Here is a 26,254-nt window from a genome sequence, read left to right as displayed (position 1 = left end):
GATTATAGTAGTAAAACTCTGTAATAGTTGTGTGGCTTTTGGACTTTTAAAAGTACATTTTTACATGTGAATACCCTAATTTACTGCCTTATTTCTTGCGCTATAGTGAAAATTCAAACTGAGTAATATTTATGTTTTTATCCGATTAGTCGATTAATCTGGAAAATTATTTCCCGATTAAACGATTATGGAAGAAACATTAGTTGCAGCCCTAAAATACTACTAAAAAAACGTCAAATCGGATGGAAAATAATTGATTTTGACGTTAAACATGCAAATGTGCTATTCAATTATTTAAATTTTTACTTAAAATCTCAGGGGGTACTTCAAGTAAATAATTTAGGTCAAGGGGGTTTGGGTGAAAAAAAAAGTTTGAAATCCCTAACCCTGTTTTAGTTTAATGTATAACCTTTTAAACAATCCACATTACCTCTAACTATTAATGTATTTTGGTATGTTTACCTCTGGAGTCTGATCATGCCTTAGTTTTTAAACATATTGTAAAATCTTTTGTTGTTTGTTATAGTTTATTTTGGTTTTATTTTATTCATAATTTTCTATTGATTTCCCTGATGTTGTACATCTCTTAAATAATATATTTGGTAATATACCTTGTTCTAAATACAAATTTAAGGGCTTTTAAAAAGTGTCAATGTTATAATTAGGTAGTATTGTCAACAATAATGTCCATATGGCAAAATGTACAGCTGTAAGATAATACAACGTGTTTAGTTAACATTTTGTTTAAATCTACATTTAAGCAGAGACTGTTTTTTATGAACGTGCTGACAGGGCCCCCTCATAAAGTTGCATAGGGCCCCCAGAAGTCCAGGATCGGCTCTGCATAGCACAAAACCCCTCATGTGAAAAAATGCTTTGACTTCTGGACTGATGGTTCGATATACTTTAGGGTCGGATGGCTGTTGTTTATAATGCCATAACTATGAGGTGTTCATGATTGGTTAGTATATCAACCTCAGATATCTGTCAAATTGAAATGTGTTGCGCTCGAAATGGTGAACATTTTCTTTTCGGCAAGAAAGCAAACCTCAGCTAGGAACAAGCCTGTCATTTGAACGGCCATGTGAGAGATGACTGGAAGTCTTTATGTAGTTCGTCGTTGAACCGTTTCGCTGTCAGCTCTACTCTACGAGCCAAACGCAGACATTTATAGATTGCTTATTTCACACGACAATTGTAGCTGTCAGCATGGCCGGCCTAATATCCTCCTTCTCTGGAAAGAATTTTTCAGATCATTTTCGTCAAACAAAATAAAAAACATCAGACTTGCCGTAATTAAAAGTAGTTGTCTTGTACTACTGAAAAAACAAAGTACTAAATTTAGGATTTTATTGGTATGAAAGATCTTGATACAAGTGTGTCCTTCATAAAAAAACACCACACGAGGCCTGTGAAACACAACATTTCAGTGGCGTCATTTCATTAAAAACGTGTCACATCCATTGAAGAATTATTAGTAACACAGACAGATGCGGTTCAAAAATAGCACAGTGCCCTCTCTTCCAGCATTAATATTGCATTGCCCATAGATATTGAGTTTTTTTAACATTTTACACTTCGTGAAACCACTACTATTGTTTTGTGATATTTCTGTGTCTATTATCGGCTTTTTGCAAACTGCATATCACGAATCATCGTCCATAAACAAGCTGAAACGGGAACCGTTGAGACTAGGTGTGGTTCGGCAGAGACCGCAAATCTCTCCATCCCTACGTCTGGCAGAGGTCACGGCCGGCCGATGGTGGGACGCAGCAGGGGTCTGGCAGGGTTCACGAATTGAAAGAGAGTTTCACACCCAGCAGATGCTGGCTTCACTGAACTGGCACGACAGGTGGGGAAGAGACTAATTGGCAGTGTGTGTATGATACAGAGAGTCTGGATCTGACGCAGAGCTGTCAGCGTGATGGGGAATTTAACTGAGAGAAAAGAGTCGTCACCATAACTATAAAAGTATGAGTTCGCTTTGCAATTAATGTTTTGAGGGTGGCTGTTATGACAATATCTAGTATCACTGCATGTGTAATGTTATGTAACAGTATGCGTTGAAATTGTAATACAAAATAATGGTGTTTGAAAGGAATACGCCCTAACTGGGCCATCAATTGTAGTGATTTTTACCATTTAATAAAGGTCCCAGAATCCCTCTACTGTTTAATAAATGTTTGATTATGAATTGCAATTATAATGCACAAATCTGCCACCAAGTAATTTAGTTTAAAAGCATTAGTAAAGTTTATGAGTATTATACAAGAAATTTCTATTACCTATTATTTATCAGTAAGGTAAGGTAGGGTATTGAAGTCTGTAACGGAGATTAATAGGTATGATTCTGAAATGAAGTGGGTGAGTCATGCATTCGCACATGGCCTGTTGCACAGTCGCTATCATTTGTAGGCACTTCAGCGTTTGTTAAGTGACTGTCATATGTGTGACGTCACCGGATAAACACGACAAAATACATCGATAAAGGCCACAAAATGTCAAGAGGTGGAGTGGAAGCAGGAATTGTTTATGCCGCTGATGCTGGGCAGAAGCACTGCTTTGTAATCAGGGATGTTGTTTTTCAGGGATAGAGTATCGGTCGGATGTGTGTGGGATGGACGTTATGCGAATACATTAACTGCTGCAGAGTCGTGAAAACATGTATGAGATTCACAGTTTTTTAACTTCTTCCACCCTGAAGCTATTATGGGGATTTTCGCCTGGATTTGGCCTACCCAATTTCAAAAGCTTCCCATACCCACATGCAGAGGTTTACATACAAATGTTTGGTATCATTTTACAGGAAACCCTTTGAAATTACAAAAAACACTGTTGAAAGTGCTAAACATGGTTGTATGTGATGTCAGTCCTCTAATAAACACAAAAATAAATAGGCGCTTTTTGATGTTTTTTTTCTAAAGTTTTTATTTAAAAGTGTATAACTCTGGCCCTGAGTGCCTCAGCTCCCTGCAGACAGTTTTGTTTGATTCCAGCAATTGCCAGCTTACAGAGGAAAAAAGATTTTTTTCTCTATCATAATCTATGCAAAAGTTATTTTACTCCAACTGATGGGAGGAATAATACCCTTTTTGTATACAATTTCTGCCTAAAAACATTTAAAGTGCTCCCATAACCACATACAGTGGAATAAATGCAATTTCTTTATATAATTTTAAAGAAAACCCTTTGAAGTTACATAAAAAGCTGCTGTTTGTGACAAATAGTGTTATTTATGTTGTTTTCCATATGATGAAACACCAAATTTTCTTTTTTTTATGTTGTAAATACTGCCTTTGATAGTGTATAACTCTGGTTCTGTGTGCTCTAGCAGACTGCAGACAGTTCTGGTTGTTACCAGCAGCAGACAGTAAACACCCAAAAAAAGAATGATCTCTTTAGCATTTCGCATTCAAAAGTTATTTTCATTTTACTGAAGTGTCCGAAAATACATTTTTCATATAAATATTAATTTTTTGTTTTGGACATATAATAAATAACAAGGGATTATTCATGCACACAACCTAAGAAAATGCTGTGAATGGACTCATTTTTTAGAGTAGGACCTAAGAGAAAAGATGGTGTATTATTTGTGGCTATCTGTGCTATCTGAGGCAGTCCACACTCAATTTTCCCATATGTTTACAAAAGACGATTTTTTACATCATTATTCATTCAACTATTGTTGGATATGTGTTAATAATAGAACAAAAATAACGCTGTAGCCTTATTCCTGAGAGTGAGAGCTTTCATTTGATATAAGACTTGCCCATGTTTGTCATACTTGAAAAATATGAAATATGTGAATATTAAATCATATACAAAATTATGGGGGGGGTGATAGTGTAAATTAAGTGTAAATAACTTTCTTACAGTAAAAGATTTCTCAAAGTGATGCATATCTGGAGAAAGTAGAGAGTCTAAGCTTTCAAACAGTATCTCATATGTGTTACTGGGGTCCATGATGGACCATTAAAGATTAAAAGAATATTTTATTTGAGTCAAAATACGAAATTTTGTCCCCGGGACTGGGTCCTCAGGGTTTAAGAGGTTAATATAGATAAATTTAATCATGTGTCACCTTCTGTGATGAATATTAGTGTGCTTAGGCTGCGTTTGCATGGAAACGATCTGAAGAGAAAACGCAAAAGTGCCGTTGAATTATCACTTTTTATTCCGCATTTATAAGAGCGTTTTGGGGGGAAAATATGGTGACGCAAAAGTGTGTGATATTAGATGAAGTATGCACTCCAGGTGGCTAGGTGGCAATGTGAAGCACTGACACACAACAACACCAAGTCCTGCGTACAGCCTTTTTGCTTGTTCCCCCAGGTCTCGTCCAAAGCCGTCTGGTTTGCCTCCCACGAATTAACGCATCAACAATTTGATAGAGGTAATTAATGCACTTTCTCTGATCGGTAATACTAGCTGTGAATATTTCATACAACTGCTGGAAAGACTATTTATATTTGTATATTTATCAGAGCTGCTATGGCAACATGAAGGTCCGACGTATGGAAATAATCCGCCATGTTTGTTGTTATTTTCCTGATCTGGTGCATGCCTGTGACGTAAACGCGTACACGACGAGATCCACTGTGAGCAGACTTTTGCGTTTTTACCCTTTAGACGGGAACGCAACGGTAGAGCGTTTTTAAGATTTCCACTTTGGAGGGTGGTTTCACTTTTTTGCGTTTTTAAGCCCCAAAAACGCAGTTGCCGTGTAAACAAAAGGCACATCCGATAAAATATTTTTATGTTTTCCCCCTTGAGCATTCTCGTTGTTTGCAGAGTTTTAGCTTAAAGGGGACAGAGAATGAAAAAAACATTTTTACCTTGTCTTTGTTGAATAATGGTAGTCTACCCACATTCACAAACATACAAAAAGTGTTAAACATGCTAAACATCTCAGTCTCATAGAAATTCCTCTTTTAGAAATGTCAGCCAGAAAACAGCCCAATCTGAAAAACTGATGCTTATGACATCACAGGCATCTAACTGCCCCTCCACTTTAAAATAATTGGCTACATTTTTTGAGTGGCAGCAAAGTCAGCCAATCAGTAATGAGATTGCAAGTTAAGCCAGTAGGGGGAGCCAAATAGGTGCAAAACCACTTGTTTAAAATCCCCCACCCTAATAGAGCTATCTGAGAGAGGTTTTTAGGAAGCTTCTAAGGCATTACAGACCCAAACAAAAAAATTTTTGTCTACATGTCACATCACAGAACAAGGATAAATACTCTGTTCAATCATTCTATGTCACCTTGAATGTCAAGTCAAATGAAGTCAAACTGAGATTACCAATAAATCGTACCTGACAGCTCAACTTACAGGTCATTATTATAAATTTACATAAAAATGTTTTTTTTTGTGTTTATGTGTGTATTTTTAACATTGATTGCAGTTTTAAAGAAAGTATATTTGATATTTTGATTAAACCTTACTGACCTGTTGGAGGGTTTTAAGGCACTTAAAAAAAATGTAATAGTCGCAAACCTAGTGACTCCTAAGACGTATAAGATACGTTATTAGGGGGCTTTCACACTGGCAGTTTATTTTAAAACAGGGCACAGTTCGCATAAAAAAAACCTTTTCATTTGAAAACCGTCATGCAAAGCCAGGTGCACACTGGGCGCACGAAGCAAAGTAAACCTGTGCATGAATTTTTTTATTAATTTCTGGGAACATTAGCACTAGGGCAGCAGCAAATAAGCCCAGTGTAAAAACGACCTTAGATTACTTTTTCGGTCATTGTTTAAAATATATATTTTTTCGTGTGTGTGTGTTGAAATGAGAGTGTGTGTGTAGGGTGAATTAATGTGTGTCAGATTAACAGTGCTGGATCAGACATGATACTGTGCACTGTCACTTTGTGCGCTGGTGATTTATAAATACGCTCCTTCATTTATTAATTTGTGGATTAATTTATCCATGAATGATTAATTAATTCATTTATTGAGTCATGCATTCATTTATTAATTCACTGAGTCATGCATTTATTCATTTAGGAATTGATATATTCATAAATTGGGTTAAATACGGGGTTTTTGCCATGGTGAAGCGCTGTTTTCTTGTGTGAAACGTCGACTGCAGCGGCGTTATTCTAAGATGGTTTTGTTTAAGTTGGTATCTTGTGCTTTGATAGGTTTGTTAAGGTGACAGTGGCTTAAAACCTGTATTCAGAGTTAATATTCTCGATCTGGACTGTCTTCAGAACTTCACGCATGTGTTTTTCAGACCTTGATCCTTCAGTATCCTCAGTGAAGCTTCAGCTGTGTGGCAGATGAACATGATGTGAGGACACTCATGAATCTGTTACTCTTTTTCTTTTATTCGGTGTTTCACTGCACCTCCACTGTTTGCATTGAAACTCCCACACAGGCCATGAGCTCGGTCTACACTTACAATGTCTGTGGTAATGGTGGAGGAAGATCTCTGGAATAGATTTAAAGGAATAGCACTCAAAAATAAAAATCACATTTATGATACTTATTTTGCCGTTTTGGGTTGACAGTCTCACCAGTATTTATCTTTATTGTATGAAAAAGAACAGCTCCTGACATTTTCCAAAACTTGAAGAAAGTGTTTTGCAAGGGTTTGGAAAGGTATGAGGGTGAGTAATAAGGCTGTATAACAAGTAATCGCAACTAATCGTTTACTAGGGGTGTAACGGTACGTGTATTCGAACTGGACCGTTTCGGTTCAGGGCTTTCGGCACGGTGCGCACATGCACCGAAAGCCCGAATGCATTTTTGTGTGCGCCTGTGCGGAACATAATACGTGCGTTTCCGCACGAACATATTAAGTGGCAGAAGTCTCCGCGTTCAGCGCAAGTCTTCTGTCAAACATATAACATAATTCGGCCCACAGAAAGATTTTTATTTACTTAGTTGTATATCCGTTTGATTATTGATGTAAACGTTTACGTGTCGTATCTAAAAGCGCATGTTAAACGCGTGTCAACGCGCTGCTTTGTTCTTTCAAAAGTGCGTGAGAGGATGCACGTCTTTCGTTGCTACGCATTCATGAGACGCACTTTCTGTGACAGCAAGAATAAGGAATGCGTGATCAGATTTTTCATCTGCATATCACGTCAATCATATCATTGTCACAATGCGATCAGCTGGTCGGGACAGAGAAGAGCTGTAACCCGGGCTTACTCAGCTGTTACTCCGGTGCTGCGGAGGGGTTCGTAAGTAAAGTCACAGCTTACATTGATGACACAAGCAAAGATTAGGAGAAACGTGCAAAAGATCAAAGATGCTATGTATGCAGCTCACTAATCTCAAAATGAGTGTATAATAAGTATATCATCATGTTGCTTGCTATGCAGTTACACATAGAGCAGTAATATTATTTTTATACAGAGATGGTACATAGCCAATTCAATTCTGTGAGTTAAACAATCCAAAATAAATCAAAACAGAAAATTTTTAGTGGCAAAAATGTAGGCTAATAGTTCATAAATGTATTCAGGAATTGAATTTGTTAGTTCAAGGTTTTAGTAGAAAAAGTTTAAGGGGCTGTTTACACTTGGTATTAAGATGTGTTTTCATCGATCGGATCACAAGTGGACGAGAGAGACACATTACGTTTACACCTGGTATTTAAATCCGTCTCTTCTCCACTTTCGACCGCTTCTGTGCTGAATACTATGAGGGGGTGGTCTGTGAGACGGTGGGCGAGTCTCTCTGCTGTCATTCAAACCCGAGCGTGAGTAATTATGAGTTTATATGGACGTGAACTAATATTATGTCGGAGTGCACTGCTTGTTTAGCAAGTAAACATGCTGCACAGTGTTTTGTACATGAGTATGTAAGAGCTTTCTCTGAATTTTTAGCGCAATTGATGAAATAGGATCGCGCAACTTTCACACGCTTTCAAAACGAAACTATGGAGATCAGCTGCTTAGTTTTATCAATGAAAGGCTATAAATAGCGCTATTCACTGTATGTTCATGCCAGAAGTCAAAAAAAGACGTAAAACTTGTGTTTAATACCTCAGATTAGATAAATAGGCAGAGAGAAGGCGGTCGTGTGTGGCTGTTCGAACGCATTCAACCACATGTGCGTTCCGCAACTTCAAAGCGATCTGATCGAAAGTGGTTTCGACCACCTCTGGATGTGGTTGAAAGTGGTCGAAAGTGGACGAGCTCAAAACGTTTTGAACACCGTTTACACCTGGCATTAACGTCGTCCACTTGTGATCCGATCGACGAAAACACATGTTAATGCCAAGTGTAAACAGCCTCTAAGAGAAGGTTAAGATAAGAGTTACCTTCTGTTATAAAATAATGTAAAAAATAACTTTGCAGTAGTATTTTATTTATTATTTTTTCATTTTATATATATTTTATCTGTTAAAGTGTAAACAAATTGTAAAAAAAAGTTTAAAGTAATAAACAACCTGCAGTTTAATGTTTGCATTTCTCCCTTACTGTACCGAAAATGAACCGAACCGTGGCTTCAAAACCGGGGTTCGCACCGAACCGTGATTTTTGCGTACCGTTACACCCCTATCGTTTACAGAATAAAACTTTTTGTTTACATAATATATGTGTGTGTACTGTGTATAATACTTATGTATATATAAATACACACACTTGCATGTATATATTTGAGAAATACTTTATTTATGTGTATATATAAATGTGTATTTATATATATATACATAATAGGGCTGCAAAACGATTAATCGCAACTAATCCATTGCAGCATAAATGTTTTTGTTTACATCGTATATGTGTATTGTGTAAAATTGTATATACACATATAAATATATAATGGCATCTGTGTGTATTTATATATACATAATTCTTATATAAAAACACACATATGATGTAAACAAAAACTTTTATTCAACAAACGATTAGTTGCGATTAGCTGTTAGGCAGCCCCAGAGTAATGATGACTATTTTTTATGAAATGTCCCTTATATTATGGTATAGTCTGTTAAATGGTGCAGAAAGTACTGAACTCTTATTGTTTGCTAAAACCATCATAATGTCAGCTAAAATAATCAATAAACAAACATGCTTTTGCATCGAGTGTACAGGATAGCCTACGCATAGCCGCATACCCTATGTCAAAAAATGTAAGAATGCGTCAATTCTGTCTGTGTGATTATTGACCGTGTGTTTCTTTGCAATAGAAGAAGGTATTTTAACACTGATTTAAAATTAGATGTGTATAAAATAAATATGCATGCGCTGAATGTGAAGCCGTTCGTATATATATAGCACTGCAGACCATTACGTAAGCGTAGAAATAGATATAAGATTTACTCGTATGTGTGATAGTTATATTACCTAAACCTGATTCAGGCAATATTTCCTCATACGTCTCTCTGAGCTCATTATATGTAATTGGCTTTTCTGCGCAGTAAAACCCACCATGGGCAAGCAGTCATGTGAAAGCAGCTGTATCAGTCAAACCCAAGCGCTGAGTCTGATAAACTTGCCCCTCTCGTGCCTGGAGATAACCAGCAGCTAACAAAACTCAATCTTAATCTGTCAGTGAGGAGCTTTCTTTCAGGTCCCATGAAAACAAACTAAATGCCAAAAGCAAAAAGGTCAATAAGAATTGAATTATGAAGTCAACATGAAATGGAAAAAAATATACTATTTACTTTTTTAATAAGCCTGCAGATTCCAGTTCTCATTAATTTATTTGACAATTTAATGATGGTAAACTTTAGTGCTGCACGATAAACCAGGAAAATTATCGTTAATGTGATAACAGTGTATGCGTTATCCATATCGCTGAGAGTTGCGCTAACTACAATTTATTTTACGTGTCTATCATTTTTGTTTTGCATGCTTAGATTGTCCAAATTAGACCAATCAGAAGGGGCCTTACTAAATACCTGCCAATTAGGTCTTATACTGTAATACTATTGGCTAGACTGCAGGCGAAATGTGAACCTAGCGGCTCAAAGCAGAGCGCGGAAAATAAATATGGCAGGAGTATAGACGAACGAGGAAAACTACAACGATGAACTTGTGCCTAAAAAGAATTGGAATAGTTTTTTTTTCTGAATTAGATTTAACTGTAGATTTTTCTGTCTTATTTAAATTTACTGTAAGCCACTTAAGATTAGTTTTTACATGCGTATATTCAGCATTCAGCAAATATTCATGAGGACTTGTTCATAAACACAAGAGGAATGCAAGATCATTCATATGTCAAAGAATTAAGATCTGTGCGTGTGAAATAAATTTTATGTTGCTGTAAAGACGTTTGAGAGCCATCACCACCGCCTTCATCAGAAGTAATGCAGCCAGCCGACTGCCGCGCTGGAATAGAAGCCCATTGAGATTGAAATGCAAATGGGTGTTTGGGTGTTGGAGGCCACAACTGAGGCTGAATTCTCTATCGGCTCTGAAAGTGGTCCCTGTTTGTCTCCCACCCACAGCACAGTCACATTACTCTCGACTGGAAGCCCGGAACATCAAGGAAACCGAAGTAGAGGAGCGTGGCCATAGATGTAACCTGGATATTCAGCTTCGGTTTAAGGAAGCATTTTAATAGCTGGTCGAATTGTATAATGGTGTAACGTTCAGTAAAAATCTGTGAATGTTATGTAAATGACAATGAGATTTTATTCTGCTGGGAAAATCACTTTGTAAGTCTATTAATAGTTATAAGAAATTAATTTCGCTTTCATAATGGTTTGACCTCAGTTTTACCCTAATTAATATGTTCACAAAGTTACATTTACATGAGCGGGGAATGGGAATTCTGTCACTGGGATGTCTGAGGCAGAAATATTAATTGGGTTAAGTGGTTATAATCCTAATCTCTCCGTGTTATTAGTGACATTGTGCCCAGCCCCCTTTGAGATCGGTTTGTGAAGTGTATATGTAATACTTGCACTCGTTTATTGTGGTATTTGTGTTTGAATCAGGTGTTATTACAGCACTTGTAAGAAGTGAGTGCTTCTAGGGGTTCACACAAGTCATTCAAAGTTCATTTGTCTGAAAGCCTTTTGGTTATCTGATAGCAAAGTGATGCTTACAGATTCAAATGCACTAAAACTAACTGCTTGTTGTCGAAGCTGTGGTGCGTTGGTAGTGAATGTGCTTTTTACAGGGTTGGGTTTAGGTCGAATCCAGACTCCACTGTGATCTCTCTCTACTTGGTTGATATGGGAACTTTGTCCTCTTACCTCTTTGGCTGATGTAACGGTTCAAGTCCAATGAAAGATGTAGCATGATGACAAGGACACTGATGTCAGAAGAGTCTTTGTCAGCAGTTCACCGGCTCATCCTGTTAGACTCTGTGATCTCTCTTTCACTGTGGCAGACTCGCGTTATGATCAAGCCTGTTTATTTAAGTGCCAACCTATGGAGATGAAACCGATTGTAACCCAATCTATTTTCAATCGGTGCAGAAACTGGCCGGTCTGCTCGGCTCCGTGATGTTCTGCTGAATCATTGAGAAGTTCTGGTTCCTTTCATGTCACAACTTGCTTATTTTTTTATGTCAGTTCAGAGAGATTGCATCAGGTAATCATGTGCCAAACATGTTCAGTTTCCAGTAAATCCATTTCTTGACTTAGTGGTGTGGCCTCTTGAGCTCAATGGATTGTGACAATTTTCACTTATGGCACTTCCAATGGATAGTACGGCCCAGTACAGCTTACTTTTGGGAGTTTTCCACTGTACAGTAGCCAATACTTTTTTTAGTACCATCTTATGGTGCTTTTCCATTGCATAGAACCCCATGGGTTAAGTCAAGACCTAGTTTAGGTCCACCTTAGAGAGGCAGGGAATGTAGGCGTGTCGTTACATTTGCGCTGTCTATTGCGGTAACATCATACAAAAAGTGGTAGCGAGCGTCGTTGGAATGCAGTGTTTCTCATATATTCATTCATTTGTCAATTTGCTAAATTAAAATTGATCACCACAAATAGATGTTTGCATGTCACGTTTAGCACTACCTCTGTCTCACATGACAGTTTTTGTAGAAACACCCGTGGCATGCTAACATGCACGTTGCGGATGTACCGCCACAAACTGCAAGGAAAACACTGGTAGTATGATGTTCTTGATTCTCAGCCTGTGGATGTTTTTCACCGCTAAAAGGGAGTTTGGGAACATACAATAGCACAGATGACAACAGGTTTGCTCAAGACAGCACAAGCACGAAGGTAAAAGTGTGGGGTACTATGCATTGAGAGCACTATAATTAGTTGAGGTTCCAGGCGAGCCATACTGATACTAAAACGTGATGTATAACACTGCAGATAACTGATTGGTCAGAGAGAATTGTAACTCCAAGATTAGCTTACCCTTGTGCTCCGTCGAGCAAACAAAGTAATTTCGTCATCTGTGCTTTGTTGTACAAGTTCCCAAACTCCCTTTTACTTTGGGTTCACACTAGCCGCGTTTGAGGCATCAAATTCGCATCTAGTTTGCCGCTTGAACATTTTGAGTTTACTCGCTTCATTCACGCAAAAATTTGCGTCATGGCAGGGGCTTCTGCGACTCCGCTCGCTTCCTGTACTCACGTCACTACTAGAGCAAGCTCTTGATTGGTTAACACGGCGCATTTTTCTGCCAAAGTTGAACCTGACGCGCAAATTAGGCGAAATCGCGTCTGCCGTGCTAAACACCTCATCGCGCCACGAGACCTCACCCCCTTTACGTTGACTTAACATTGAAATCCCTCGCTCTTGACGCCTCTACCGCGGCTGGTCTGAACGCAGCATTAGGGGTGAAAAACATCAGCATGCCAACAATTAAGAACATGATTTCACCGATATGTTCCATTGCTCCAGTGTTGAGCGTTTGTTTGTATTGCGTTTTTACGATGATGTCACAGCAGTAGAGGCAGCGCAACTGTAGCCATAAAAGGACGTGTACACCAAAGCATTTAGACGCCAGGCAACGCCAACGTATTTCAGCTGAGCGCTTTGGTTGCTATAATACTTTGTTTATCATGTCGAACATGATTGTTGTCATATTTGTCCCGCCCCTCTTCCACTGTGATTAGACGGCCGAGGGAGAAGTGACATTAACGAGCTGAGCGTTTCACCCAAAGTTGAACATTTGCAAGAGGGCTGGCGCTCAGCATGGACAAAACCCGCTAGCTGCTGCCGTTTATGAAAAGCACAGCACTTCCATTGGAAACAATTGAAAACATATGCCGGCCGCCGGCGTAAATGCCTTGATGTGCACCCTTCCTAAGTCTTTAATCCCACCCACTTTGAAGCAGCACTAAACTTTAGTGAAAAAGTTTGACTATGACATTTTTGCCTACTACTGTTTAATGCGTGTGATCCACAAATGTAGAAACCCAAAAAAAATTTTTCCTACGAGCTATTTTCTTTCTTGTTAGGTATTTGAAATCACAACATTAAGTCATACTGTTTGTTAAGAGTGTTGAACCAGTTAGGTGAAATTAGAGAAACTAGAATTAATCGTGTTTTTACACTGCCTTGAAAAAATAACTACATCTGGAGTAACTTTGACCTCTCTGTTAAACAATTGAGGTTATTGATGCACTCGCAGTACCTGAATGTTGACATCTGGCTAGTGTTTTACTTTTACATTTTGCTACGGGGAGGCTGGTTTTAAAAATCTTTAACCATGTGCTAACCCAATTGACCTGACAAAATCAACCTGTCAAAACATATTTAAAATTTATTATGCAGCACAGTTTTTAATCAAAGTCAAATTCCTTTCCTTTCAAGACATAACATGCATGAAATTAAACTTGACTGATCATTAACCAGGCAATGGTAGCGATGGTGTGAAATGCTTAGAACCGTTTGCCACGAGCGATGTTTAAAAAAACAGAGGTATTTGCGTGATAATGGAAGTTTGCCATGATCCTCACACCCATTTTTTTTTTTTTTTGCATCACACAAACTCTTCTTTTCATAATGTCCGAGTTTGTTATCAGCTCAGATTTCTAAATCTGGTGCCTCTGTAATTGCAGGATTGCAGTATTGTGTAGCATTACAAGGTTGGGACATCTGATACAGCCTATAGGAAAAGCTTCCTGTGGTCTTCTGTCAGCACCGATCTTGCCTTGTTCGTCGGTAAAAATAGACGTCCCCTGCTTATTATTGAATCAGCACTCTTCTCTCAATAAGGGCAAACTGGGCTTTGCACATCAAACATCTCATACATTTTCCAGTAGAAACCTTTCCCAGTGTCTCAATACTGGTGGATGTCTAAATGTCTTTCACATCTCCTTCCCATCAGTCATTCAGTGGGAAGCAGCGAGAGAGACACTGATTGGCTTTGACATCTCTCAGGTTTTGGCTGGAAGGTCGAACGCTGTTCTTCCGGCAGGGATATTGATAGCCCGTCCACACCATTACCCTGATCCTGTAGATTACTACACTGCAAATTTGGGAATTGTTTAGACCTGTCTTCAGCTCAGTATATGATTGATTATGTATTTATAATGATTAATAATAAACATGTGCAGTTATTTATAATACACTGATAATAGCCTGATAATTCTTCGGTGGATTAGGTAAGTAATATGGTGAAATCTTTAAAAAGAGATGCCAGATGCTTCAGTGACTAGCTTTGCATTCATATAAAATAATGAATAATTGGGGGTAGGGATGGACCGATACACAATTTTTGTGCCAATACCAATATTCGATTACTTGGCATGATACCGATAGATACCTAGGGCCCTATAAAATTAGCTTTTCCCAAATTCTGTTTTATTTTTTTCTAAAATTTAGTTTTTTCTGTTTTAGTTTTCTTAGGTTTTTTGTAACTTTTTTCCATTTAGTTTTGTTTTAATTTTTCTTAATTATATTTATCAGAATGATGAATGATTAATGATTAAACTTATTATACAATTCAACAACAGTTTTTTGGGTTTTTGTCAGACAAATTTAGTGAACAGTAATAAAAACGAGATAAAAACTGCTTGATTGTATGTGAGGAGGGTCTTACATTTAAATTTCTCTGTTTTTTTTTCAAGACTTTGTGGTCTCAAATGGTCTCTTTGACATGTTATTTTTCTACAAAATTTACCAAATTCCGCACTATAGAGTAAATTCCATTTTCATGTCTCGATTCCGTGATTTTGTCCGTGTTTTCTGCATCATAGGGCCCTAGATACCGATAGTTTTTACTCCTTGTTCTGAAATCTGCCCTGATCATCATCTGATTGTTTAAAAAGCAATGGCTGATGTATCGGTGCATCTCTAATGATTGGTAAAGCAAATAACAAAGCTAAATTATTATTAAACACAATGCATTTTGGGTCTCTAAAAGAGAACTGTCAGGCATAGTGCATTTACAAAAGTCAAGTATTACAGTTTGTGTTGTTTTATTGATGAAACGCTCATGTGGAGAGCACTGAAAGTCAAAGAGCTGATTCAGCAATGTAATGCTCTGCGTTTTGGGATCATTAAAGACGACAGCGATGCCAGGTTAAGATCTAGTTTCACATTATTTTAAGCACACCATCATATTGTTCTCTGTTGTAACCTGAGCCTTGCGCTTATCCTTGTTTTCATAAACCACTGTGTGCAGTAAGCAAGTGAAACCTCGGATAAGCTGACCATGCAAATTTCTGCAAAAGATATTTTAATGAAAATTATGATTAAGTCTGCTTAAAATCAGTTCATTTGAATATTGTAAAATGCCTAAGCTTTTAAGCCCATTTTGAATATTTGCATTTTGATTTATGAAAGAGTAGTATGTGCTTTTAAAATTTTACAGCAATAGTATTATTTGCTTTGTGTTTATAGGAAAGTGAGGTCATTATAAGATTTGTTATTTGTGTTTTTTTTATGCTGGATGTGTTGCAGTACTATGAAACGGTAAAGCATGATGCTGTATTTGTGGTCCAGGTTACCGTGAAGATCTCGCACTTAGAGCTCACGTCGAGTGAAGCATCATCTGCAGTTCATGAAATTTTCTCTGTGTGTCTGCAGTATGTGCGATCACTGCGTTTTTTAACCCCTCCTCCTCTGTTTCTCACATCTCTGCCTCTCTATTGTGGTCCTGGATATCCCGCAGTGGAAGTTTAATGCCAAAACATATTTGACCTTGTACAGAACCTACTTTTAACTTTGTCCTCCTTGATGAGTATCGCAGTATGAAGGAGCCATCTGCACTGCCACATGCCTTATGCCAGGGGTCTCAAACTTAAACTGGCTTGGGGCCATTTCTGAGATCGACATTTCGCCGGAGGGCCACAGAGCTATTTTAACGCTCAAAAAAGTACAATATTTCTGTAAATATACTGTTGTTAAAATTCTATTATTTAACGTATAATAGTGCTGTGATAGATCGCCAAACGGAACACGACCCACTGTTGGGCTCACATGCGATTCGCGGATTAATACGCAAATTTAAATAGGGAAAGTGTATCCTTTTCACGTGTTTCAAAAGCTTGCAAATGTTAACATTCAAGTAGTTTTAAACAATTTAACCGCAACAAGGTGTTTAAGTGAGCAGTTTTTACGCAAAGACGCACATGCGGTTGAATGTGTCTGGTCCAGCTCCAGTCAGACGTGAACATCCCTATGCCCTTCAAAGATCAGAACTCTTGATGTGTAAACTTTAGAGAGATACTCATACTGTAGTTCATTGACATCCGAATAGAGCAATGAAAAACAATGTAACGTTTTTATGTGGGGCAACTGTTTATGCTGCACTGTTTGGAATTCGCCCTCCATCTGTTTAAGTGCACTCAAAAGTGCACACACGTAGAGACGCGTTTCAAAAAGCTAGCAAACTTTTTGAATGGGTGTTGTTAGATGCTGCAAGTGCATGAACCCTTTTACCTAAAAAATTGAATGAATACGAAACAAAGTGAAAAAAAATGCTGATATATTTTTGACAGCAGACGCGGGCCGCAGAGAAGGGGGAAGGCAGGCCGCAAATGACTCGCGGGCCGGGTTTTGAGACTACTGCCTTATGCTTAATCTTACTACTCAGGAATCACTCTTTTATAGCTCAGGAAACTTTAAGGAGTAGTTTACTCAAAAAAAAAATAATAGTAAGATCTCTGGTATATATATATATATATATTTTTTTTTTTTTGCAAATCTGAGCACAGTTTGAGACCTCGAGTTTGGGGTTTCAGAAGAAACAGCTAAGATGTTAATGAGATGTTTCTGTTTTTTCTGTTTTAGGGTCGATGTTCGCGTGAGAACTGTAAGTATCTTCACCCGCCAGCCCATCTGAAGACCCAGCTGGAAATCAACGGACGCAACAATCTCATCCAGCAGAAGACTGCAGCGGCAATGCTCGCCCAGCAAATGCAGTTCATGATACCCGGCACCACCATGCAACCAGTGGTAAGTACCATCTAGAACAATGCACACTGTTTTCTAAGCAAAGTCCTTTATTGTCATATTGTAGTACTGTGTACAAGTATAGTGTACAAAAATAAACATTTACTGCTAAAATTAAAGTATACATGTCCAAGAACTGCAAAAGACCAGGCACGACATGACAAAGATCCAGTTACATACTTTTTTTTGACTTCACAAAGGCCAAATTTTTCTAAACATTTCATGTTGGATTTACTGTGAGTTCTCCGACTATGGTGCCAAGTTTGAATCCCGGCTTGCTGATCCTGTACCCTTCTTTCCGTCCTGTACTGTACTTTCCTGTCCTCTCCTTCGATACTGTCTGTCAAATAAAGGCAAAAATGCTTTTAATGGTATTTTACTGGCATCATAGGTGGAAAGGTCATAATAAACTTCCTTAGTACCAATTTCATTTAAATTCTTATTGTAATGTACCCTTTGTGGAGAACGCAATCCCATAATGCATTACGGCAAGAAAATGTTAGATATGCAGTAATTTGTTCAAATCTGTACTGATAAGTTTAAATCTATTTGAAAATAGCTTGTGTTATATTAAAATTTCTAATTAATAAATTCTTCCTTTACAGCCTACATTTTCCGTCAATCAAGGTCTGGGCTCGAACCATGGTCTCAGCTACGCACCGTACCTGACTCCTATGAGTCACAGCATGGGTCTCGTCCCCACCGAAATGCTCCCCAGCACCCCTGTGATCGTCCCGGGTAGCCCACCCGTCAGCATGCCCAGTTCCTCCTCTACACAGAAACTACTGCGCACAGACAAACTGGAGGTAAATCACGCTTCTATTTTCAGCATGAGGGGTCTTGAGATGAATCAAATCATATCTGAACCAAAGATCTACTAAGCTCAGTATTAATCTCATTGTAATTATTGAAAGTGATTGAAAGTAAATCCAGAAGATATGCAATTGTAGAGGAAAGCACCAGATCTTGCAAGGCAGCAAAAGGATGAAAATGATATAAATGTACAGTAATATCAACAATAATAGTAATTGATCTGGAGACGCAGGAACATTAACTCCTGATAACATCAATAACCTGAGCTTTTTATTAGTAGCGTCTTCAATAGTGATGTCAAAAGAAACAAAAGATATTTGTTTGAAAAAGTCTTTTTGCAATTTTGAGACAAACAGGAGATAAAAACATCTAATTCTACTGGCTATATCATGAAATATTTAAGATGAATATGTTTTGGAAATGCAAATATATGCAAGAAAGATCAAAAGCAAATTAGTATATAAATATTAAATGGCTTTTTTTAATACTAAATTTTCGAACAATGTCGAGGTCAGTGCGAGATAAAAGGTGCCTCTCAATTCTTATTTGTGCATTCTCGTTTCTATTCCTTGTTTTCCTTCCTCACGTCTTAGCTTCACCCCTCCTTAGGATGCTAGAAAAAAAAAAAGTGAAATGCATTCTCACTTACATTAAGTTCCCTATTATCAAATAACAAGTACATTAAATACTAAAAAAGGTAAATAATCAAAATTAAGTAAAACATACTCAAGTTCATAGGCCACTATGTTAAAATCAAATACATTCTTAAAAGATTACTCCACTTTCATAAAATAAAAATTCTGATAATTTACTCACCCCCATGTCATGTTTATGTCTTTCTTTGTTCAGTCGAGAAGATGTAATGTTTTTTGTAGAAAACATTCCAGAATTTTTCCAGACTTTATTGGACCTCAACAGTTTACAGTTTCAATGCAGCTTTAAAGGACTCTAAGGGGTGGTTTCCCAGACAGGGATTAGCTTAATCCAGGACTAGGCCTTAGTTTAATTAGGAAATATAACTAGTTTTAACAAACATGCCTTACTAAAAACATTACCTGTGTGCATTTTGAGGCTAAACAAAGTGCACTGATGTATTTTAAGAGACAGCTCTTACATTTATTTTAGTCTAGGACTAGTCTAATCCCTGTTCAGGAAACCACCCCTAAATGATCCCAAACAAGGCATAAGGGTCTTATCTAGAAAAACAATTGTAATTTTTGGAAAGAAAAATAAAAAATATGCACTTGTTTTAAACCACAACTTCTCGTCTTGCACTAGTCTTGTGGCGCGCCAGCGCGACCTTAGGTATTGCGTGATCATGCCGAAAGGTCACGTGTTACATATGTAAAACACACACTTGCAGACCATTTTAAACAATAAACTGACACAAAGACATGAATTAGTATTATCTACAAACAACAATGTCGGATACGTTGTTTTGCATACTTCATGCATGACCTTTCAACTTGTTAACGCAATACGTGAGGTCACGCTTGCACGTCACATGCTTAGCGCAAGACGAGAAGTTGTGGTTAAAAAGTACTTTTTTTGCAAAAATGACGATCGATTCACTAAATAAGACCTCGGTTGGGATCATTTAGAGCGATGTTGAAACTGCGATTTTAAACTGCATTGAAACTGTTGATGTCCAAAAAAGTCTAATAAATTAAGAAAAATCCTCAAAAAAAAAAAATTTCTTCTCAACTGAACAAAGAAAGACGTAAACATCTTGGATGAAATGGGGGTGAGTAAATTATCTGGATTTTTTTTAAGTAAAGTGAAGTAATCCTTTAAAAATGCTCTTAGCTAAATATTGTATGTGTCTAAGCATCAATATTAAATATACTATCTGAAATGAATCTTCATTTACAATAACTTAATGATAAATGCTAACATTTATGCGTGTTGGAATGTGATTTGAAGAAATTACGATGTAAAGGGGGAGAAGAATTTATGCGTGCGTCATCTGTAGTCGATACACTTGTGTATCCTCTCTCATGACTTCTTTGAAAGCCTCCTCGTTCCTCACGGTGCATTTAAATAATTGTGATCCTACAAGATGGAGGATTTGATCAGTTTCGGTGTCACGGGATGGAGGAGCAAGAAATCAAGGATGCATGAATTTGAGTATCGAGAAGCAACCAAAGTTTAGTAGTAATGTAAATGCATGGCATACCTTATTCTGAAATGATCCACAGAATAAAGTTTGGGGTCTAGAATTTCAATACATATCTGCCTTGCAAGGACATTACTGGTGCCATTAAAACAATAACAGTTGAAGGTTGTTTTTGTGCTGGTAAATGTGCTATCACTTAGCAACTGAGTGATCTGATAATGAGAGAGTCTGATTCCTCCGAGACCCTCCTACACCAACTGTGTCATTTCGTCATTATTATTCTGCTCTCTGTGTTTAGCAAACCTTCAACGACTCATCTGTATGTTTGCATATGTCTTGTTTTCTGTCACGCACACGTGCGAACCAGGTGTGTCGTGAGTTTCAGCGGGGCAACTGTGCCCGCGGCGAGACCGACTGCCGCTTTGCCCATCCCAGCGACAGCCCCATGATCGACACGAGCGACAACACGGTCACCGTGTGCATGGACTACATCAAGAGTCGATGCTCGCGCGAAAAGTGCAAGTACTTCCACCCTCCGGCGCATCTGCAGGCCAAGATCAAAGCAGCCCAGCACCAGGCCAACCAGACGGCCGTCGCAGCACACGCGGCCGCTGCAGCTATGGTGAGCTACATGCAATCGCAGACAAACTACGAGTAGAGTTCGTATTGCAGTACGTGCAGTCAACTCATTAGTGAACTGATGATGCTAGTTCATACAACTAGTTTCAGTTAAGCGCATTGTCACAACACATTTAATCGTAAGCAAGGCAGTGCTTGAAATTGTGAAATCTTCAGTTCTGTGTACGATAAAATCAATTGATAACACATGTTAAGATCCGCAGAGGCACAGATTGAGATATCTGATGATGTTAGCACATTAAATGTGGAGCACTGCTTTATTATTATATAGCCATGACCCATCTCCAGAATCTGGGCGGGGTTGCTTGCCAAATCTATGTCAACTCCCTTATCTCGTCCCGGGAGGATTTTAGTCCTATTAAAGAGGGTGTGTAGAGAGAGAGAGAGGTTGGCCACGTGAGGATACATCTTCCCCTTTTTATGCATCTAGTGTTATTGATGCTATAATTATTAGCAGTAGTATATATTAATATAATAAGCATGATGGCTTAAAAGCTTTTTGCTCGCACCCTTGACTACCCAAGGTCACGGGTGACTCCCACCTCCATCTCTCTGCCCACCATGAGGTCTGATTCCTTAAAAATCATTCAAGATTAAATTAAAGAGATGGATGAGATCTTCATGCCAAACTGACATGAATGTACAGATTCATCCATTACTCGAGTGAACGTTACCTGTTGACGCATACCAGGCTGCAACGCGTGTCCACGCTGCAAGCGATTGCGATGCGACAAAACTTGATCGTAAGTGCGAAATAAATTTCAATTTGAGCGATCTAGTTTTTGTGTGCTTGCTTTGTAGTGTAGACAAAACTACATCGCTCTTATTCAAATTTGTAAAGCTGTCTACACAAGCAAAGCAATGTGGTGTTAAAAATGCATTATTTTAATTAATCGGTTTCTTTATTGCATTTGAATGCATTGATCGCTTGCAGTTAGGATGCGATATTTGGCAGCTTCGTGTGTTGCTCTCATAACTCTGGTGTGCTTTTACTTTTTTGCGTTTACTCTCATGGCACTCACCAGCTTGGCCTCATTCGTTTGGCTGTTTATTTTGTCTTTTTTGTTTTATCCTTAACTCCCCTTTTATTTCTCCATTCTGGTGTCTGGGTAAGAGGGCGACTCAAGTACAGTCAAGTACCGCTCGCAAGCCTTAACCAGACAATCATGGATGAAAATAAAGCCTGTGTTACTCAAGCTTCCCGAGATAAACCCTTCAGCTTTGGCTACTGGGTAAACCAATGTTAGCCTTCAGGGACATTGTCACAGATGTTGCTGTAATAACCAGGCAGATAACAAAGCAGGAATTTTCTCAGGAATGCCGAATCAAGCCCCACACCCGGCAAACAGGCGACCCCAGAGAAGGGTTTTTAAAGTCAGAAGTCTTTGTTTTCTCACCTCTGTCAGATTGTTTTGTTTTCTCTTGGTGGAATATTATGTAATTCTGTATTATAATAAACCCATGTGGGTGGTGTATTTATTTTAATGGTTCTCTATGTTGGCGGCGGGGAGAAAAGCATGAAGCTCAGGAACGCTTTTATCCTGTTCCACCCCTTCCTAATGTATATTAAAAGCACAAGTATAAGCTTGAGTAAGCGCCCTTCCTACATAGACGTTTAAGTATTGTTTGATCTCCTTACTCAAAGACTATTGAGAAGTTAGATGGCATAAATATGCAGTTTTATCATTTGCCTATTGTAGAGAAAGCAATCCCAGAATGCAATAAGCTCTCAGAATGGCAGATGAAAGTTTCAGTATGTATGTATATGATGGTAAAAAGTATGCACTGCAAAAAATGACTTTCTTTCGTAGTATTCTTGTCTTGTTTTCAGTACAAATATCTAAAAATTCTTAAGTTAAGATGCATTTCTTGATAAGCAAAATGACCTAGTTTTTAGACAAAAAACAAACATTAAATTTGGGTGAATTTGTGTTTAAAACAAGCTTAAGAAAATCTGCCAATGGAGTAAGAAAAAATCGTAAACTTTTTCTTATACACTTAATTCAATATTTTTTTTACCCCATTGGCAGATTTAAATAAAATCACTTAAATTGTATTTTTTTTGTCTAAAAGGCTATTTCTTAGGTCATTTTGCTCATCAAGAAAATACTAAGAAAGTAATTTTTTGCAGTGTGGACATGATAGAAATTTAATGTGCTGTGTGTTTATGCTAAGAGGATCAGAGTCGAAGTATTGTTCTGACTGTCAGTAAAATGTATTCCACTTTTCCTGAAGTTGACTTAAATTATCTATCACCAGTCCAGTTCATATGTCTGGTAAAGATCGAAACATTTTCTCCTTGTTATGTTCACACCATGACGATAACAATAACTATAGTAGTAGAAAAAATTCTTAGTATTTTTGTCTTGTTTTCAGTAAAAATATCTAAAAATTCTTAAATTAAGATGCTTTTTCTTGATAAGCAAAACGACACAAAATAATTTTAGTTTTTAGACCAAAATATCAAATTAAAGTAATTTTGTGCATAAAACAAGCAAAAAAAATTGAAATTTTTTCTTAAACACTAAATTCGAGAAAAATTTGCTTACCCCATTGGCAGATTTTTTTTTGCTTGTTTTAAGAATAAAATCACTTAAATTGTATTTTTTCCTAAAAAGCTATTTTCTTAGGTCATTTTGCTCAAAATCACCGCAAATGCAAAAATCACTGATTTTTATGCACAAAATCACAAAATAGGTCTAAAAACTAGACTTATTTTCTTGAGTCGTTTTGCTTATCAAGAAAAAGCATCTTAATTTAGGAATTTTTAGATATTTTTACTGAAAACAAAACAAAAATACTAAGATTTTTTTTTCTTGAAAATTATTTTTTGCAGTGCACATTTAACAGACAATAACGATAACTTTGTTCTTTCTAACCTCACCTTAAACGAACATAAAAATGGATGGAGACTTTTTGTTTACATTTTCAATGCCAAACATTTTTGGACTGCAAAACTTCTATTATATCTCACTCTAAAAACACTTTTCCCGACTGCTACCGTCATTTTCGGACGTTAAATCCCTTGACGCATTTAACCATAGCTAAGCAACATTTGGAATCTGTCAGAGATTACATTTGGCAGTATCGATATCGTTTGTTATATCTTTATCGTTATAGTTATGTTGTGAACTTTACTATTCTCTTTCACATATAATTATTTTTTAAAACTATATAGTTATTGTTATCGTCTATAGTGACTCTTTATTCGTCATAGTTGTTTTTAATGAATATTTTATTTAAAACTTTTTGCATGGCCCTGTGACTTCATTTCAAGCGTTGTGTATTCTTCATATTTCGCTGCCTGTGACTTTCCATTCCATCCAAGTCATATCTTTATCTTTAATTATTAGCAATACTTTTGCATGCCGCTTTTCAAGTGATCGATTGTCTGTATTGAAATATAAAAATGTATATATACTGACTTTAAATATTTATCTTTAAACACAGAATAAGTTAGCAGATTAGTTTGTTTACCATCCAGATGGGCCAAACAATACAACAATAAAATACATTTAAATACTACTACTGCAAATTAACAAAACCTAAATTGGAATATAAAAATAAACAGAGCTCCACATCTTGTAATTATTTATACCAGATGTTTTTTTTATTTGATGAACATTACAATTTATATCTGGAGTCGACTCGGTTTAAAACAATTGCAACATGCTGTGACAGAAACGAATGTAAAGGAAGGCATTTCTTACAGGCCATCTCACTTCCTTGTGCTGGCGTGCCTTTGCTTTTTTCGCTAAGTGGTGGTAAATGTCAAAGCATTTTCGCTGCGCGCGTTTAAATGACCTGACGTGTGCTTCGGATCGCGACTTCTATTGGCAGAAGCGTGAGGCGAGGCAAGTGTATTCCCACTCAGCAATGATCAATCACGGCACCGTTCGACAGACGGCGTGCTGTCAATCCCCACATCAGACAGAGAAGTTAATGTTGCATCAGTATTGACCGGTCTGACTGACCCGAGCCATTAAAGCTGTTTCTCGTGGCCCGGCCGCCGAGCTCTCAGTTCAAAGAGCACATCAAGGACGTTTAATGTCCCTGAAAAGAAATGCCTACCTTACATTTTGCTCTGCTAAAAGCGTCGGCCGTGCAAAACATCATTGGATTTTAAGTTACCACACACCGCAGAACAAACTCGTATGCCGCTAGGGTGTCTGGATATGATCGTTGTGTTTTTATACAATATGGTGTTTGTTGAATGCTAAAGACAATTCAATGCGCTTTCATAACTAATATCTACAACCCCATTAGTGTGTTTGATCTGTTATTGGTAAATGGTGAAGATCTTTACTTCTATACGCTTTTAACAAAAGTACTGTAGATGCTTTTGCTTTCGTACTAATTCAAACCGTAGCGATAAGGAGTTTTTGCGTTTATGTGCATGCCTATTGTTTTGTATGTGGTATACTGCATTCAGATTATTTTTTTGTTTTGTTTTTTCCTTCTCACCTATCCACAATGCAATGCTGTCCCATGATGCACCTCTGCTTGCTGTTACCTGTATGTTAATACGCTTGAATCCCATTGGCCCACTGCCATCATGTGCTCGCTGCCTGCTATTTAAAGACTCAGTCGACTGCCAAAGCAATGAAGCGACCCTTCGAGGCATCTGTAGATCTGGTACTATGACCTTTCACCTTTTGCTTTGCATGTAGCTTTTTAATGTACTGTAGCAACTCACAGAATTTAATTTTGGCTTCTTTGTGTTTTGTTAAAAAACAGTAAAAGTCACCATATATACAGTAAATAATACCATAAGTCAGTACTGAAGAATCTGTGTCGTCATTCAAAGTAAAGTAAAGCTTTATTTGAAGCCTAGTTGTGATGTAAACTGTCTAAGTATTCAGTGACGGTTGTGACGTCATCCATGTGTAAAACAGATCGATGTACCTTGACGTCTCTCGAGTCAGCAGTATGTAATGTGTGACAGGAGTGCGTGGTTTAACACGCGTGTGTCTTCCTCTGCTCTTCTTCCTCACATCTGTCCACGTCCAGGCGTTTCCTCACGGAGTCCTGCAGCCTCTACCAAAGAGACAAGCGCTGGAGAAAAGTAACGGGGCGAGCACGCTCTTCAACCCCAGCGTCCTGCATTACCAGCAGGCTCTTGCCAACGCTCAGCTTCAACAACCCACCTTCTTTCCCACAGGTAAAAACGCAAAGCCACACGACAACGCACACACCACTTTTGTATTAATCCCTGGGTTGCCCTTTAAACGTCACGCCCCTTTTCCTCCTGTCAGCCCAGTGTAATGTCGTAACCGAGGCTGTGTGTACCTTTTGCATGTAGCGCGTTTGTTATTAACACTAATGCATAATGGACACGGTTTGATTTTTGACACTGTAAAGTTTGGGTGATGGTTGAGGTGTTGTGCAACATTTTATTCAATGT

The 26,254-nt window shown here is 37.8% G+C and overlaps 1 protein-coding gene across 15 annotated transcripts in view; it reads left to right on the top strand.

Annotated features, from left to right (window-relative positions):
• The window catches only part of mbnl2 (muscleblind-like splicing regulator 2), a 66,844-nt gene that overhangs the window by 27,048 nt on the left and 13,542 nt on the right, over positions 1–26,254 (top strand). For 11 of the 15 annotated variants that reach the window (XM_055206188.2, XM_055206199.2, XM_055206194.2 and 8 more), the window contains exons 3-7: positions 17,121–17,285; positions 17,888–18,088; positions 20,579–20,833; positions 25,432–25,485; positions 25,861–26,011. In XM_055206188.2, the coding sequence (XP_055062163.1) occupies positions 17,121–17,285; positions 17,888–18,088; positions 20,579–20,833; positions 25,432–25,485; positions 25,861–26,011 (826 nt within the window). The remainder of the gene's footprint in view (positions 1–17,120; positions 17,286–17,887; positions 18,089–20,578; positions 20,834–25,431; positions 25,486–25,860; positions 26,012–26,254) is intronic. The other 4 variants (XM_055206198.2, XM_055206200.2, XM_055206203.2 and 1 more) reach the window with 1 other exon arrangement.

The sequence above is a fragment of the Misgurnus anguillicaudatus genome, chromosome 3, assembly GCF_027580225.2.
Source record: "Misgurnus anguillicaudatus chromosome 3, ASM2758022v2, whole genome shotgun sequence".
NCBI classification, from domain to species: Eukaryota; Metazoa; Chordata; class Actinopteri; order Cypriniformes; family Cobitidae; genus Misgurnus; species Misgurnus anguillicaudatus.
The sequence above is the reverse complement of the archived record's forward strand: the minus strand, read 5'-3'. Positions and strand labels throughout refer to the sequence as shown.